This window comes from Cetorhinus maximus, chromosome 9 (assembly GCF_964194155.1).
Source record: "Cetorhinus maximus chromosome 9, sCetMax3.hap1.1, whole genome shotgun sequence".
Lineage (NCBI taxonomy): Eukaryota > Metazoa > Chordata > Chondrichthyes > Lamniformes > Cetorhinidae > Cetorhinus > Cetorhinus maximus.
In genome coordinates this window covers 106,571,562-106,591,026 of record NC_135887.1, presented here as the reverse complement: position 1 = coordinate 106,591,026, position 19,465 = coordinate 106,571,562, and the positions used below count along the sequence as shown (strand labels likewise).

Here is a 19,465-nt window from a genome sequence, read left to right as displayed (position 1 = left end):
GGTCATGGACAGAAAAAGAGATGTGTTTTTTATACTACAATTTCATCATTAATGCCCCATTCCTTTTGGGCACTAATCCGACCCCTAACATTATGTATAAAATGAACTAACATGTATCAGATTGACAGTAGTGAGACCACCAAGAAGTGGATGGACTTGCTTTGGAAAAGTTGCACATTAAGTGAAAGCTTGTTGTTTGATAGCTGACCTTTTCTAAATTCTTGCCTGCAATCTTAACCTTAATCTCTTGTGCCCTCTCTCTCTCTCTCACACAAACATAGCCTTTCCTTGCTCTCTGCATTTTATGGGTATTACTATAGTCATTGCTCATCCGAACCTTCTTATCTCATTTCTCTTCAACCCTATTCTTCTTCCATTACATAGTGCAATGATTGATTTCAACACACTATCTCTTTCTCATAATTAACTCTTTCCCTCAAAACTGTGCACCTTCTTACCCACTGAATTTTCCCTTCTTCCTGTGATCTACAGGTTTTGAAAACCAAAATTTGGTATTGCCTGATCATTGTTTCTTGATTAAACTTGTCCTCACTTCTACATCTGGGTGTTGTCATGTACAATAAGGCATTGTGCTTTAAAAGAACTCCTGATCTTTGCAACTTTATGAAAATGAAAGCAGTATTATAAGGCTATAGGTTGCATCTGACAAACTGAAGGGGATGTTGGAATGTGGATCACAAGTGCTCACAGTGGAGATTAAATTTACATCAGTCAGCCACGCATTTTTAAACATTATTGTTGAATGCTCCTAAGCAGGGTTTCCTCATAGATGAGTGTTAGAGAGCAAATTTTCAAGAAAATGTTCTAAGTTATACATGATTCCAAATCAGCTGACCTTATGTCTCTATTAAAGGAATACAAACAGGGTGAGGGGGAATAGTCATAGCAGAAGTTCATGGAATTTGTAGTCTGAAACATAAACTTTCACCCCTGGAATTTGTGCTTAAATTCAGGGCAACTGGAGACAAAATGCTTGGTCCCAAAGTTAATGAGGGGTGCATTACTTGAAAAGGGAATGTAGTTCACAGCACAGAAGTAAAGTCTGAGTATAAGTTGCCTCTGAGGATATGATATCAAGAGAAACACCCTTGGTTGTTTTCATTGCCGAGACTGATAAGTTATTCTGTCTTAATGCTGATTGTAAGAAAGTACATTGTATTAAATGACTTTGCCAGAGTCTTGAATTTATTATGATAAATTTTCAGGAATTCCCTTAAGTAACTATTAGAGTGAGCTTAAGGACTTTTTAAAACCTCAAACTTCTTTTTAACTCCTGTTTATAATAATTTAATATAAGAAAGAGAGCAAAGTAATGCATAACACATTGGAAATTATTGACGAGACCTGGATTAATAACTAGGGTCAAGTTGGGTGTAAGGGTTGAGTGAAAGCAAATTTCAATGCTAGACTCCCGGGTTCATAACTCCACACTGCCAGTAATATATTTAGAAATTGTCCCATGTTATATTAATTCTGCCCCCAATTAACATAAAATTGTTTTATCCTCATATTATTTGTTTTAAAAGTAGTAAGTGGATGCACCAGCATAATCCAGTGACAGCTAGAGAGTGAATGACATTTTGTAGTCATGTTTGCGAGTGATTGGCATGTCAACATGCTTTGAATGCCACTGTTACCAATGAGTCAACATTCCATGAGTGGTGTAATATAGTGCTGTAAATAAAGTTATGTGCAAATGATTTGGTCCACAATCTGTTAATTTTGAATAAACTAACTTGCCCAGTTCTTCAAAAAAAAGGTTATGTGTAATTCCACAGCAAAACCCCTTTGGATGCTTCAGAAAGGGTAAGTGCAGGGTTGCTTTCAGCAGCAGAGGTTACCTGTAAATTGCTGTGGATAGACCCAGCAACTGACAGGCAGTATTAAGACAAACTGCCCCTTCTCGTCCGACAGATAAAATAAATCAGGTGTTTAGTCAAATTAAAATACTTCTGCTGAACCAGGCTCTAGGGAGCACTGATCCACCTGACAAATCCAGAAGAAACTCAAGACAGATGTGCCTTGATAATTTTTTAAGGACCTGAAGAAAAACTTAACACTTTAAATGCTATTTTGATTTTTCTCTGTCATCCCCCATAGATTCTCACCAGAGTGTATTTCCCAGAGCAGGGTCTTTTCTCTGCTTTTGCCCTATCTTTCATGTCTGGGAAGGTTGTAGTTTAGCATTTCACCACAAGTTAATATATAAAATTGCATGCAAAAGTAACCAAAGGTTCCATGAATCAACTGAAGCGGCCTGGTGTGCTCTTGAGGCATCTAGGGTAGAGATGCCAGCTTTATCCCCTTGTCTGTCCTGGGTTATTTGGTTGCAGCTGGTTCAATGATGGCTGAGCGGCAACTGAAAGCTATGCCCCTGTGTTATTGAGAGTAAAAATCAGCCAGAGCTCCCATATTTAAGACTTATTCACTGAATCCTTCAGAAAAGGTAAATATCAGCCGATGACAGGGATGGTTTGGCTACGATGCACCCCTACCCCAAGCTATATTCACTTGCTAATATCTTCTAGGCTCAAACAGGAAGAATGCTAAGATATTGAATGACTACTGGTGCCAATCAAAGTGGCCTGGCATATGTCACTGTCTTTAGGAATAGGGATGAAGGGCAAGAAATACAATCAATAACCCATGTCGCATTTCTTTTTCGTTGCGTGAATCATATCCCACCAACACTCAGTGATCTCTGTTCATGCAACCGTTCCTTTCTCTTAAATATTGATTAGGTATCAAAACAAAGAGTTCAATGAAGAGTGCAGGAGGGCATGCTAGGAGTAGCACCAGGCAAACCTAAAAATGAGGTGTCAACCTGGTGAAACTACAACTCAGGACTACTTGCATGCCAAACAGCAGAAGCAGCAAATGATGGACAGAGCTAAGCGATTCCACAGCCAACGGATCAGATCTAAGCTCTGCAGTCCTGCCACATCCAGTCGTGAATGGTGGTGGACAATTAAACAATTAACTGGAGGAGGAGGCTCCACAAATATCCCTATCCTCAATGATGGGGGAGTCCAGCACATCAGTGCAAAAGAGAAGGCTGAAACATTTGCAACAATCTTCAGCCAGAAGTGCCGGATGGATGATCCATCTTAGCCTGCTGCTGAGTTTCCCAAGCATCACAGATGCCAGTCTTCAGTCAATTCAGTTCACTCCATGTGGTATCAAGAAATGGCTGAAGGCAGTGGATACTGCAAAGGCTATGGGCCCTGACAACATTCCGGCAATAGTACTGAAGACTTGTGCTCCAGAACTAGCCACGCCCCTAACCAAGTTGTTCCAGTGCAGCTTCAACACTGGCATCTATCTGATAATGTGGAAAATTGCCCAGGTATGCCCTGTGTATAAAAAGCAGAACAAATCCAACCCAGCCAATTACCACCCCATCGGACTACTCTCGATCATCAGCAAAGTGATGGAAAGTATCATTCACAGTGCTTTCAAGCGGCACTTACACAATAATAATCTGTTCAGTTTGGGTTTCACCAAGGTCACTCAGCTCCTGACCTCATTACAGCCTTGGTTCAAACATGGGCAAAAGTGTTGAATTCCAGAGGTGAGGTGAGAGTGACTGCCTTTGACATCAAGGCCACATTTGACTGAGTGTGGCATCAAGTTGCCCTAGAAAAACTGAAGTCAATGGGAATTGGGGAAAACTGTCCACTGGCTGGAGTCATACTTAGCATAGAGGAAGATGGTTGTGGTTTTTGGAGGTCAATCATCTCAACCCTAGGACATTGCTGCAGGAGTTTCTCAGGTTAGTGTTCTAGGCCCAACCGTCTTCATCAATGACCTTCCCTTCATCATAAGGTCGTAAGTGGGGATGCTTGCTGATGATTGCACAATGTTCAGCTCCACTCGTGACTCCTCAGATACTGAAGCAGTCTGTGTCAATGTGCTGCAAGACCTGGACAATATCCAGGCTTGGGCTGATAAGTGGCAAGTAACATTCGCGCCAGGCACTGACCATCTCCAACAAGAGAGAACCTAACCATCTCCCCTTGACATTCAATGGCATTATCATTGCTGAAGCCCCAGCTATCAACTTTCAGGGGTTACTATTGACCAGAAACTGACCTGAACCAGCCATATAAATATTGTGGCTACAAGAGCAGGTCAGAGGCTGGGAATTTTGCAGTGAGTAACTCACCAACTCACCTCCTGACTCGCCAAATCCTGTCCACGATCTACAAGGTAAAAGTCAGGAGTGTGATGGAATGCTGTCTGCTTGCTTGGATAAGCGCAACTCCAAAAACACTCAAGAAGCTTGACATCATCCAGGACAAAGCAGCCCATATGATTGGTGCCCCGCCCACCGCCTTCAACATCTACCATCCACATGTGTACCATCCACCATCTACCATCCACAAAATGCACTGCAGCAACTCAGCAAGGCTCCTTTGATAGCAACTTCCAAACCCGTGACCTCTACCACCGAGAAGGACAAGGGCAGCAGATGCATGGGAACACTATCACCTGCAAGTTCCCCTCCAAGTGACACGCCATCCTGACTTGGAAATATATCACTGTGCCTTCACTGAGGCTGGGTCAAAATCATGGAACTCCTTTCTTAACACACTGTGGGTGCACCTACAACACATGGACTGCAGCAGCTCAAGATGGTGGATCACCACCACCTTCTCAAGGACAATTAGGGATGAGCAATAACTGCTGGTCTAGCCAGCAATGCCCACATCACGTGAATGAATAAATTTTTTAAAAACACCTTCTTCAAACACACTTTATCACTTTTTGCAGGACTGACCAGTGATCTTCTTTGACAGCAGTGCGATCTGGATGTTAGGCCTCAGCCCACTTGGAACAATAACTCCGTCTCCCAGCACTGCCTTGAGCACCTTGCTGTTGTGGTATAATTCCCATATATTTTACTACCACATGACATGAAGATTAAAATCCGACAGCTTGTAGAGAACTAGAACGATATGCTGATGAGTTACGTGAAGTCTGGTTGGGGAAAGCTTCTATAAACTAGTTGAGCCAAATGCCTGTTTCTGTGTTGTGGATTGTATGTCACTCTGTGTAGACTGTACAGATATTACTTAAAAGTGACACTAATAGCGCCTATTCTACCATGAATCATGAATACTTCACACTCTTTTCATTAACATTCGAACAATTCTGAGCATGAACAAAATGGTATGGCAGATCAAGTAGAAAAATAAGTGCAGACTATGGGGAATAAACAGCATCTGAGGAAACACTCACAGCAGCTAAAAAGTGTGGTAGAAAAGAATTACTTCATCAGTGGTGTTTTGTTCCCCTTATAGTGACAGCAACTCCACTGTTATGTCAAAACCAGGTTGAAATAAAACAACTCTAGTGTTTCTTTTTAAATATACTTGTAACTTCTTCTGCAACCATGCAAGATGTACAATATATCAACAAGTGACAGACTCACAGGGGTCTCCTGTGAGGGTTGTATCCTGCAAGAGTCAGAGATTACTGGCTGAGTTCTTGCTGCTTGCAACCTGCAATATTGTCTATTGTGTTATTTATTTCAATCGATGTTTTATGAAGAATCAATGAAATATATGAATAAAATAGCCTTGCTTTGAATGTTAATGAAAAGAGCGTGAAGTATTCATGATTCATGGCGGAATGGGCACTATTTCTGTATGTCACCTGAAAGTAATATCCATACATTCTCCTCGGGCAATGGTGTTTTAGATGCTAATGTTCAGGTCATGTGTTTGGTGAACTATCCCTTAAATAATATGAAATTATTTAATTAGTGTGGCATAACTGAGCAGCACATATTTAAATAGGATCAGTTCAGCTCTAGAACCTCCTAAATCCTCACTTTTTTGTGACTCCTGCTTATGATAATTTAATAAAAGAAAGACAGCAAAATAATGCTCATCATATTGGAACTTATTGACAATACATGGATTAACAGCCAGGGTCAATGTGGATGTAAGGACTGAGTGAAAGCAGATTTCCACAATGCCTCTATCTTAAGGTCATAACCTCACACAGTCGATAATTTATTTATATCTTGCCCCATACTGTATTAGTGCTGTTTCTTAGTAACATAAAAAATAAACATTTCATCCTAATAAATGTTTTACAGGTAGTAGGTGGACATAACAGCAAACGTCACATGACAGCCAGTGAGTTAATTTAAGATGTGTTTCCCTCATCATATTTTGGCTTGCAAGCCACCAGTTCTTGGAAATGAGCTATGATTGCTGTAGACTACAGAAGACAGAAGCCCCCTGAAACTTTCACAATAGAAATAAATTTTGGACCTTTTAATGATGCAGTCTTTGCATAAAAATATTTCAGCAGGGCTTCACAATTCATAGTGGTCTTTTATTTCACCCTTCCCCCATCCCCACCTGATTCCAATTTCTCCCTTTCTCTCTGACTCATCCTAGGTTAAGGTTTCGTGGATGCCAGTGGCCCTCTGGTACCTCGCCCAAATACAAGACTTTCTGTTTGAGCCTAAGCAATGAGTTTTGGCAAGCTATTCAACCTCACAACTGAGCCTGTTCCTGTTCTCACCCATGTACATTTTCCAACAGTGTTACTGAATAGCACCAGCAGCAGGAACCCTGCCCAATCTTTGTAACACTTTCTTTATCCAGCGTCCAATCACAGGGTCCTTACTGTCACACCAACAGAAATCGCCAATTCTGTATGAGAGTAATGGAGGCAAGTTCAATTAAAGAATTCAAAAGGGAATTAGTTATATAAAAAAGAAGAATGTGCAGGGTTACAGGGAGAAGACAGGAGAATGGCATGAAGTGAATTGCTCATTCAGAGAGCTGGTGCAGACATTATGGGTCGAATAGCCTCCTTCTGCACTGTAACAGTGATTCTGTCTGTGCTGGGGAAGAGGAGGTGGATTGACTGATCTCTGAAAATTGAAATATTCACAGTGTATGGCCTATATAGTAAGTATGCCTTGCTTCGTGCAAGCATTCGTACTGCTGATTGTATTGAAGTTATAGCTGGCAGGATTTCTGAGTGAGTGTGAGATATTGCCTGAAATGTCTCCAAAGTGAACTTAGGATGGGTGGGTAGTTGGAAAATTTGCCCACCTCGACCTTCAGAAATTTGTGGAAGTGAGTAAGAATCCAAAATTGGATGGAAACATTTTCCGGCCAATTTCCAGCTCACCAGTCCCAGTGTGGTAGATATCGGTCTATTAAGAGAGCAATTTCTTGGCTATCATTTGCATTGTCGGATATCTTAAATTGACCACTATTTACACAGAAGCAGATAATTGCAAGTTGGGCATTTTCTTGTGACAATGCTGCTTTAATAACCAATAAATGATTGCGAGTAATCTGTGTGGAGTTATTATAATTTAATTGCACTAATAAAAAATTGATGGTAATTTTGTAAGCAAGCTGACACATCCGAAAGATTATGCAAAGCAGATCTGAATTTTGTAAGTAATGAATCATCAATTAACATAAAGCGGGGAGCTAGATACTGCCATTGATTCATGTAAAATAATAGCCGAATTCTAGAATGTAGTTATTATGCAGCATATTGGATATTTTCATTTAGTAATTCAGAAGAAAACAATAAAGCTATGGAATCAGTCACTTGATGCTATATACCCACAGCTATCACACCACTGTTGTCCTTTTCGCCTGTATTGTGCCCTTTCTACCACACGTCTGCTAAATACAATTAAATGAAACAGCAATCGGGATATCACAGGTAGTCTAGATGTAAAAAAAATGCAGGCCCTGAACATTTGAAATAAAAGTAAAAAGTGTTGCAAACTGCAACATGTCAGTCGGACAAGAAAGATACGTTCATGTATTGGGTGGGACCTTTCATGAGATACAACTGAATTGCCCAAATTATAGCTAAAAGGCATTAAATAGTCAGCATTTATCAGGAATTGACATCCTTCACCTTAACAGCATAAAAATTGCCCCTGCAAACATAAAAATGTGGAAATGCACATCAGGTCTTTGAACTGTCTGATAAACACAATGTCATAAACAAAACAAATCGACAAATCTTTGAAAGCTGCACTGCATTTTGTTCATTTTAATACAGACACAAATTCGTACAGCAATAGGTTTGGGACTGTGGTACATTTGTATAATTCCTTCCTTCCCTTGACAGTTCTGGAGAAGGAATGAAGGATTCAGTAAAATACCTGTGGAGAAGTCAGAATTACTACATGCAATATAGGGAAAAAGTATTGAGATTAAGGAATTACTTGTCTCTCCTCACCAAATTTTTTGTCTTTCACAACAGCAAAGAGACTGATCTATTTGGGTTTTCTTAGAAGACAAGATGTCTCTTTAAAGGGCACAGTAACCCGATAACCCCAAATCTCTCGTTATTTACACTCACTAGAAGATAAATAACAATAATAGACCACACTGAGATAGAATAGCCTTTTATAATAATTACATAGCCAATGTTCTTTCTGAGCTAATCACAGGTTAATTAATTATATTTTTCACAACTCTTTAGTACGTAAATCATTTAACAGCTACACTGAGGTAAATTCAATGCTCTAATCAGATCTCAGGGTTCAGATGACAGCTATAAATCATTTGAGCTTCCTTCACATGGTTTAAAATGTGACCTGATCTTCTGAACAATCTTGATGTCTTGTAATCATTCATAAGGAACTATTACTCCTATGTAAAATAAGCAACAAAGTGAAGGACTTTTGCTGTCTACCTATATCTGTGTTAGTCCCATCACCAGCTAATTGCCCTGATTTATAATGAGAAACACAAACTTGTTTCTCCCTCAATATAGATGTTCCCAATGTCAGATAGTCACATTTCAAGAGGGATTTGACTTCTGCTTTGCTTCATTCCTCCTCTACTTCCTACTGTGGAGTTTCTGTGGAGCTAGTAGGTTAATGTGGTTGGGGCCTGAATAGTGGACCTGTTTGGAGATGGAAGGGAAGAGTATTTTCCTGCACCTGGTCAGTAGGGTTGCCAACTGTGACTAAGTGCATTCCTGGAGAGTTGATCACATGACATGCCCCCACACTCTTGCCATTAGTTAGCTGACACATCCATCCTTGTGATACACTACCTGTCAGCTGTGGCTCAGTTCATAGCACCCTCGCCTTTGAATCAGAGGGTTGTGGGTTCATGTCCCACTCCCGGAAACCAAGAACTGTGATTGTACTCAAAAAGAGTTGCAATCTGTGACTGTTGATAACTCGAAAGAGTTTCCTACACCAATTGGAAAGCAAAAAGACTCATTATCCAGTTGGACGATGCTTGACTGTCAGCCAAACGCCACTTCTTTTTTCCCCATTTTCAACATTTTTATATCTTGTAAAGGGAAATGTTCAAAGAATTTTTAATTTAAAAAAAACATCTTTTTTTGATGTCCCTATGATGTCTCCCTGGGATTGCACACAGCAGTGTCCTGGAGATTGATCTTTAATTCCTGGAGACTCTAGGCCGATCCTGAAGGGTTAGCAACCCAACAAGTCAGTTTGTATTCAGAAGTAAGAGTGAAATCCTGGATTTAGCTTGAGACAATCTAGGGCTGGATTTTACGGCCACCACTGAATGTTTTTGGTTGGGGGGGGCGGTGGTGCATGCAAATTACGACACTTGGCAGGCTACCCACCTTCCCACCCACCCCTGAGCTGTCCCCCATAATACATTAAGTGTGCAGGTGCCAAAATCAGCAGCCTGCCCACCATTTTTAAATAAATTATTAAGGGTCAATTGGGCTCGTTAACAAACTGAGTTACCCGGATAATATGCTGCCCAAGCCATAATATGGTTGGTGAGGGCAGGAGTGCGCAGGCTGTTTTTTAAAACATGTTTGACAGGTGGCTACGTTCTTTGGGGTGTTGCCTGTGCCCATTGGGGGCACCCCCTTCCCCCACAAAATGTTACCCTCTCCTTCGTTCCCTCCTCCCTTAAGCTCCAAAGCCAGCGCCCCCGCTCCCCCTCCTTACCTAGGCTGCCCCAACCCCACCATGCCCAAAAAGGACTGACTTACCTGGCTCTGGAACCCATCTTCTGGGCTTGTCTGCAGTCCCGGCAGCACCCGGTCCTGAGCACTGGCACTGCCAGGACTCTGGAGCTGCCGGCCAGCAGCTCTCGAGGGCGAGACTTCCTCTCACTGAGGGGTGGAAGTCCCACTATCACCTTGTTTAGCCTGTCCTCAGCAAGCTATGGTTGTGGGGCAGGCTTCTTTTGGGTGCATCGGCTGCTGGCTGACTTTCCCGGCAGGGCAGGGGGCACAAGCCTTCCTGGAATGTTGCAGTTCAAGAGAGCAGCTCACTACCACCTTCTCAAGGGCAATTAGGGATGGGCAATAATTGCTGGCCTAGCCAACGATGCCCAACCCATGAATGAATATGAAAAAATGCAACACTGTCTCATATGGAGCAGAAAATCTCAAGCTGAATTCATGGTCCGTGCTGGTGCGTGCCAAACTCAAGTGAAGTAGCTGAAGGGGTCTTAACATTGGCCTCAATGACCCTGCGATTAGGAAGGGTAAAGATCAGCTGGGGCATCACCAGGTGTGTGTGTGTGTGTGTGTCTAGTTAGAATAATCTACCAAGAACCACAGGTTTAGGTCTAAATCAGAATAACAGCAATTTGGATGAGGGCACCTCAGGGCTACTAATGCGCTTGCATCGCTACCCAAGCAAAAGTCTTCATCTACAGGAGAGAAGAAAAGAATGTTATGACGATTGCCACAATCTCAGGTTTCAGCTGATGTTGTGGCTTGCCTGTTTTTATGTCCAGATTTCTGATATCTGAACCCTTTGTAACTGCTGTGCTACTCACCAACATCTATTATTATGCATATAATGTCTTTGTTGGACTAGACGAGAAAACTTGCCAAAATTCTGCATTAGTCAAGAATGCAATGTGCAAGACTTTTGATGCAAGTCCAGGTTTGTGAGCCTGTCTCTAAAGAAAAAAGCTAACGTTTGTGGACTGGAAGTGGAACAAATTAAAAATGTGAAATGCTAATAGTGAGGATGTGTCGGGTTTGTTTTGTGTGGAGAAAATGTTTCTACATTTTCTTCATTGTGTCTCATTAATATATCACCTGGGAGGCTTGTTTCACTGTTAACAAAATGACGGAGGAATTGGGAAAAGGTGACAATACGTCTTCCAGCTGCTTTGTACTAACAACTGAGAAATCTTTAGTCAGTCACTGTAATTCAATATGAAAGAGCAGCATCTTGCTTATGGACTTTTTCATTGCTTTTTTTAACACACCATATGAATTGTGCAAATGTTGTAGCTGAAGTCTGTTTATAGAATCACTTTTACACTTCCTCTAGCTCTATTTGATAACTATTATTATGAACGCATTACCAGTAAGTGGAATTTCCCATATGTGAGGTCACCGGAGCTCAGTTTGAGTTGGGGAGATGCTATTATCTTTACCAAGTTGCTAGGTTTATTAAGCCCACTTTAGTTTCACTAGGTTGTTCTAGTTATCAGATTTAAATTTTTCTTATTCGATTGAGGTATTTTTCTCCATTCACTAGGGTTAGCATAAAAGTTGACATGAGTATAAAGGAGGTTTGCCTCATACATGCCATTCAAATGCCTTTACACATTCTGGGTTCAGTTTCTACATGTCTAGAAAATTGTGGGATTTAGCCATCTCATTCTCCACTGATACCGCCCCATGAGTACAGTGTTAATGCTGTAAGCCAACAATTTTCAAAATTGTGAAGTAGGTCAAGTGAAGCTGCTTCTGCTTTCTATTGTCCTCCTGTTCACAGGGACACAAATGTCAAAGGAAATGTTCCAGTTTGTGTTACCCTTGTGCAACAAGCGGTCCTGCTTCTAGAAGTGCAACCAGAAACCAACCCTAGGTACTGGCCAGTAATTTTCATGCCATTCTACTGTATACCATTCATATAGTATCTTTCATCTAAATCAAATGTCGAACAAGGAAGTCAAATTCATTCCTAGTTTGCAATAACTTATTTTGCTTAAACTATTTGAATTATCCATTAATTTGAATTTAGCAATTTTAGTTTCTTTTGTTACATCATTTCAATTAAATTAATAGATTAACATCAATGAATACTACTTGCATTTATACAGCATCTTTAAGTGTAGAAAAACATCCAAGATAGTTCGCAGAGTCAGGAAGGAAAAAAAAAACAGGTTTTATGAAAGGAGATTTTTAGGAAGGGTGACCAAAAATGTTGATAAAGAGGTGGGTTTCAACAGGGCTTAAAGAAGGAGAGGGAGGTAGAGAGATGGATGATTTTAAGGAGAAAAATTTGGAATGTGGGGCTGGTGGCTGAAGGCACAGCCATCAATGCTGGGACAAAAGGGCGGATAAATATACAATAGACTTGAGTCAGAGGACTTGAGAGTTTAAAGGATAATATGAATGAATGATATGAATGAACTATAGACTGAATGCTTCACATTGCTTAATGGGTTTGCTGGTACCTCTCAAGGTGTAGGACGAAGAAGTGCATTAAATAAATTAGTCTCTGTTTCCAGCAGGTGGTTGAGATAGCTAGAGAGGAAATGGAGGAGATATGGTTGAAGAGGCAGGGAAATGTCCTACAAGGAGATGATCAGAAGAAAAAGGAAAGAGGTAGTGAGAGGTCAACAAAAAGAGACAGCTGGTCCAGGACTCAGTTGGAAGCATGAAGAACAGAATTGCACATTAGTTGGACTAGTTCCAGGATACTGCATTCAGCTAAAAGTTAGTTGTGTGTATTTTATGCAGACATCACTTTTTGAGCGCAGTGTCAAATTGCCCCTGTTGCCAATGAGGTTCAACATTCATACAAATAAATAAATCTCTCATCTTGAGTGCTTGTACCTCATACTCTATACAGGTTGGCATATTCACCTGCTGTAGCTTCAACTGTTGGGCCAATGGCAGATTGATCGTAATTTTTTTTATTATTCACGGGATGTGGGCGTCGCTGGGCTGGGCCAGCATTTATTTCTCATCCCTAGTTGCCCTTGAGAAGGTGGTGGTGAGCTGCCTTCTTGAACCACTGCAGTCCATGTGGTGTAGGCACACCCACAGTGCCAACGGAAGGGAGTCCCAGGACCCTGACCCAGCGACAGTGAAGGAACGGCGTTATATTCCGGTCTGGACCTTTAATCCAAGTGCCACTAGAGCGAACTCAGAAATACTGGAAATGCAACAAATAAAATGTCCAAATTCAACCTTTTAATCCAATAAAAATATTTCATGCCTCTAATACTTGCATTCCCTCTTCATTCACTTGAATTTATTTTCTTCCTAAAATGACTGAATATTGGGCATACTTGATATTCAGTGTAACTGTGTGTCAGAGGCCTATATTCAAGACTTCTTTTTGAATTGCCAGCATTCTTGGAGTCAATAATTAAATTTTGCTCTTTTTGATCTTATCTTTATGACCCCTATGTATGTGATCTACCAATAAGTGTTGAATGACGTTTCTGGAGTCTGTTGATTACTCTACCTTTATAGAAGCAGATATTTATACTAAAACATGAAAATAGTTATTAAATTGATAATGCATAAAATGGTTAACCTCACAAATTTTGGAACAAAGTTTACTCACTTCAGGTTGATTTATGTAAATTCCTTTATGACTGCAGGATAGTAATCATTATTTCAGGCACGTAAAGGGGAAGTATTGTCAACTGCAGGTGTGGCTGCCTTCTAAACTCAAGGATTAAAAAGAAATCACAGGAGTCGAGCATACTCACTGGTACTCTGAATGCACTACACCTTGTACAAAAATACCAGGAGTGTCCAACCTGTGGTCCCCAAGCCTTAATAATATGACCCTCATAGTCTAGGCAAATCAGTTCTATTTGTGCTTATATTTCTTATTTTCTGCTTTGACCTGTTTGAATTTTATAGGGATGAAGATTTAGAAAGGACTACTTGTAACACGATTGCCTCATTGGTCAAAGTCAAAATGCTAAGATCTGTTAGCAACTTGAGATTTCAACTTGGATTTAAACTTTATATGTGGTCCTTTATAGCAGCAGAACTGTTTCTTATTTTCTGAATTGAGGGGACACATCTCAATCCAATACGATTGGACATTTGGGCTAAAAGTAATGATTTGATATTGTAATAAATTCAAATTGCAATTTAGCTGGTTCTGAATTGAAAGAAGGCTGCCTGTTATTGTGGTTAATACATGTCTCTCACATTGGGATTGAATGGATGGGTAGGTGCAAACAGCTGCACTCTACTAACAGCTACACTTCAATTATTTAAGAGCTGTATGCCACTCAGGAGGTACAGTTTGTCCATTCCTAGTCTACAGCTTTGCTCTGTAATTTTAAATGTTGCAGAGGGAGATATATGTGCACTTGCCAGTGTGCTTTATTCACCTCCTTGTTACCTTGTTTTATTATCTGGACGATTACCTAGAGGCAGCCTGGGACAGACATGTTAGAGCCAAAACAAGCGTTTCCAGCAGAGAGCCTCACCTAACGGCTGCATGTTTTAGAAAATTGTAGATGCCTTGCCCACAATTTTCTGTCCATTAACTTTAAAGTATACATGATTATGGCAAGTGCCTCAAGCATTTTCATATACACAGAGTTGGAAGTTGAGGCTCCATCTCAGTAGCGCACAATTGCAAAAATCAGTGCTGTTATGTGACAGTCCTCCTGCTGTGATATCATGTATGGAAATGATGGATGGTGGACACCATGCCTAATTCATGATGCTTGGGGCTGACATTACTGATTCAGGAAACTAAATACAGCCAGTAGTTCGAGACAACCAAACAGGCTAACACTGAGGTGACTGAGAGACAGTACATTTGGAAGTAAGTTATTTAGCATTACGCAGCAATTCAGAACTGCAAATTTTGCTATTAAGGAAGTTCAGACCCTCGATATATAGGAACTTCATGGCCTGGCTTACCTTCCTGATTACATTAAGTTTGACACTAACCTAAGATACAGATCAGCTAGAATCTAACGGAATAGTGGAACAGTCTCTAGGGGCTGAATGGCCTACTCTTGTTTTAAGTAACATTGACTTCCCAACCTGTTATGACATATTTTGAAGTTCTGCCTCCCATTCTGGTGTTGACACTGAATATCATTTTTCCTCTTCTTCAGGTACGCCAGAAAGTCTTGCAGAAAAGGAACGCCAGCTGTCTGCTATGATCAACCAGTTAATTAGTTTACGGGAGCAGCTCCTGGCAGCGCACGATGAGCAGAAGAAGCTAGCGGCATCACAAATTGAAAAACAAAGGCAGCAGATGGAGCTTGCCCGCCAACAGCAGGAACAGGTGAGCTTGAGGCATGAAAACCAACTCTGCTATATTTTAACTGGGCCTGGCTATTTCAACAACCAAGTGACAAAAAGGTAAAGGCATATCAATGAAAATTGGGAATTTGATAAAGATGTTTCTTTATGTCTTTCCATTATTTTGGATGTTCCACCCCAGACATCATTGCTTGTAGCTGATGGACAGCCAGGTGATGTGCTGAGTTCTTTGGTAACAAGTTATTTAGAAGTGCCCAGAATGGCTCATGGTTTCATTCTGGGGCAACTTCTGCTTGGCACCTCACTCTAATGACTGAGCTGAGATTAGGGGCTTGCTTCCATCCGTTTTGCAGAGTTCTGCTGCCCTTAAACTGTTCAGCCTGTCTCAGCCTATGCAAGGAAGCAGGAAATGGGAATTAGCCATTCAGATCATTGTGCCCATTATTTCCTGAGAGCATATTCAACATCCCCCATCATAGATCCCTGAGGGAAAGTTCCTCATCCGATTCTTAAAGATAGTTAATCAAAATTACAAAATGTTTATCCCCAGTCTCCAATGGTCAACCTCAACCTGCTGTTCCCCATAGACATTGTCTACCTTTTACCGCCCCTCACCCATAGCACAGAGACAGTTGTGTTAATCATCTTATTTTAGAGGAATATCCAAATATTTTGTCTCTGCCATTTAATCACATTCTGTAGAGCCCCATGATATACATTGTAAAACACCAACCCATTATCACTTCTCAATTAAAAATAATTTTGTATACTTAAATTCGCAAAAAAAGCACTCTATAGCCTTTTAAGAGATGGATTTATCATTTACCACCAGTGAGGGAGTAGAACAGACCTTTCTGAACTACAAGGCCTGCAAAATTCAGATAGGCAAACCCAGCAAAATAAGAAATATAAGCACAAAATGTGAGAAACTAATTTTGGGGGATGGTGTAAACTGGGCAATATTGAATTAGTTGCTTATTATACACCATGCCAATGTTCTCTCTAATTTTTTTCTTTGTTGTGTACAGTCTGTTCATTTCAATGCATGGTACCTATAAATATTTTGCATGTTGTCCTAAATGGAACAACCTGTGAGAGGTCTGCATGGTGCCTTGCTCATTGGAACATAAGTACATAAGAACATAGGAACAGGCTAGACCATTCAGCCCCTCGAGCCTGCCCCCGCCGTTCAATAAGATCATGGCTGATCATCTTGTGTTTCGATATCCATGTTCCCATCTAATCCTGATAACCTTTGATTCCCTTGCCTAACAATAATCTATCTACCTTTGCCTTAAAAATATTCGATGACCTCGCCTCCACCACCTTCTGAGGCAGAGAATTCCAAAGACGTACAACCCTCTGAGAGAAAAAAAAATCTCTCATCTCTGTCCTAAAAGGGTGTCCCTTAATTTTAAAACAGTGCCCCTTAGTTTTGGACTCACTCACAAGAGGAAACATCCTTTCAACGTCCACCTTGTCTAGGCCGTTCAGGATCGTGTATACTTCACTCAAATCACCCCTCACTCTTCTAAACTCCAGTGGAAACAAGCCCAGTCTGTCCAACCTTTCCTCATAAGATAACCCACTCATTCCAGGTATCAATCTAGTAAACCTCCTTTGAACCGCCTCCAATACATTTACACCCTTACTTAAATAAGGAGATTAAAACTGCACACAGTATTCGAGGTGCGGTCTCACCAATGCCCTGTACAACTGAAGCATAACATCCTTACTTTTATGCTCAACCCCTCTCGTAATAAAGGATAGCATTCCATTAGCCTTCTTAACTACTTGTCGTACCTGCATACTAACTTTTTGTGACTCATGTACTAGACCACCTAGATCCCTCTGCACCTCAGAATTATGCAGCCGTTCTCCATTTAAGTAATACTGTGCTTTTTTGCTCTTCCTGCTAAAGTGAACAACTTCACATTTTCCCACATTAAGCTCCATTTGCCAGACCTTTGCCCACTCACTCAAACTATCTATATCCATCTGCAACCTCCTCATGTCCTCTTCACAACATACTTTCCTACGTACCTTTGTGTCATCTGCAAATTTAGCTACCATGTCTTCACTCCCTTCATCTAAGTCATTGATGTAAATTGTAAAATGTTGAGGCCCCCATACAGACCCCTGTGGGGCTCTACTCATCACATCCTGCAAATCATAAAAATATACGTTTATGCATACTCTCTGTTTTCTGCCAGCCAGCCAATCTTCTATCCATGCTAATATGTTACCCCTTACACCATGCGCTTTTATTTTCCATAATAATCTTTGATGTGGCACCTTATCAAATACCTTCTGATACTTTATCCACTGCACATGTTACTCCTTCAAAAAACTCCAATAAATTGGTTAAACATGATTTTCCTTTCACAAAACCATGCTGACCCTTCCCTATTGCTTGAGCTCTTCTAAGTGCCCAGCTATAACCTCCCTAATGATCGATTCTAATAACTTCCCCACGACAGATGTCAAGCTAACTGGCCTATAGTTTCCCATTCTCTGCCTCCCTCCCTTCTTGAATAGAGGAGTTATATTTGCTACTTTCCAATCTGATGGAACCTTTCCAGAATCTAGCGAATTTGGGAAAATTAACACCAGCGCATCGACTACCTCATTAGCCACATCTTTTAAGACCCTAGGATGTAGTCCGCTGGGACCCGGAGTCTTGCCAACCTGCAGCTCCATTAATTTGCTCAGTACTGTTTCCCTAGTGATTTCAATTTCACCATGTTCCTTTCTCCCATTCACCTCCTGATTTGCAGCTATTACTGGAATGTTTTTTGTGTCCCCTATAGTGAACACAGAAGCAAAATATTTGTTCAATTCTTCCGCCATTTCCTTATTATCTACTATTAACTCCCCACTATCGTTCTCTAGAGGACTAATACTCACTTTACTTACTCTTTTCCTTTTTAAATACCTGTAGAAACTCTTGCTATCCATTTTTACATTTCTAGCTAGTTTCCTCTCATACTCTAATTTCTTTCTCCTGATTAACCTTTTGGTCATTCTCTGCTGTTCTTTATATTCTGACCAATCATCTGTCCTGCCACTCATCTTTGTGTAAGCTTTTTCCTTAAGTTTGATGCTTTCCTTAATACCTTTAGTTAACGATGGTTGGCGGGTTCCCCCTTTAGAATTTTTCTTTATAGTAGGAATGTACTTATTATGAGTACTCTGAAATATCCCCTTAAATGTCTCCCACTGCTTCTCCATTGATCTATCCTCTAGCCTAGTTTCCCAGTTCACTTCAGCTAGCTCAGCTTTCATCCCCACATAGTTGCCCTTATTTAAGTTTAAGATATTAGTCTTGGGCCCACTCTTCTCCCTTTAAAACGGATGTAAAATTCAATCATATTGTGGCCCCCATCATATCACTGCTACCTAGGGGTGCCTTTACTCTGAGGTCATTAATTAATCCTGTCACATTACACAATACCAAGCCTAAGATAACCTGCTCTTTGGTTGGTTCCAGAACACGCTGCTCTAAGAGGTTATCTCAAAAGCATTCTAAGAACCCCTCATCCGGGCTACTACTGTCAATCTGATTTTTCCAGTTTATGTGTAGATTAAAATTACCCATGATTATTGCCGCCCCTTTATCACAAGCACACAATATTTTCTCTTGAATACTTTGTCTGAGACTATGGCTACTGTTAGGGGGCCTGTAGACCACTCCCACTAGTGACTTATTTCCTCTACTATTCCTTATTTCCACCCAAACTGATTTTACATCCTGATCTCCTGAACCAAGGTCATCTCTAACAATTGCACCAATGCCCTCTTTGATTAACAGTGCTACCCCTCCACCTTTACCTAGCTTCCTATTCTTCTTCAATGTCATGTACAGTTCAATATTAAGGACCCAGTCTTTGTCGTCCTGCAGTCACGTCTCCCTAATTGCTATCAGATCATATTTATTTACTTCAGTGTGGGCCAGCAATTCATTTACTTTGTTATGGATGCTACGTGCATTCAGATGGAGAGCCTTCAGTTTTGTCTTTTTGTTACCTTTGTAACATCTAGTCTTGACTGCTGATGTATTCTTAGTTTTTTTTTCTCTCTGTCCCTTCCTGCCATTCTCTGACCCTCATTTCTCTTATTACTATTTTGCTCTCCTGTCTTGAATCTACACCTTGAATTGCTACCTCTACCCAAGCTTGATCCATCACCCTTCTTGTTTATTTAAAACCCTCTC

General features: G+C 40.7%; 1 protein-coding gene across 5 annotated transcripts in view; it reads left to right on the top strand.

The window, feature by feature from the left end:
* The window catches only part of sox6 (SRY-box transcription factor 6), a 710,993-nt gene that overhangs the window by 446,086 nt on the left and 245,442 nt on the right, over nt 1-19,465 (top strand). For all 5 annotated transcript variants that reach the window (XM_078549279.1, XM_078549274.1, XM_078549275.1 and 2 more), the window contains one exon: nt 15,102-15,274. In XM_078549279.1, coding sequence (XP_078405405.1) covers nt 15,102-15,274 — 173 coding nt within the window. The remainder of the gene's footprint in view (nt 1-15,101; nt 15,275-19,465) is intronic.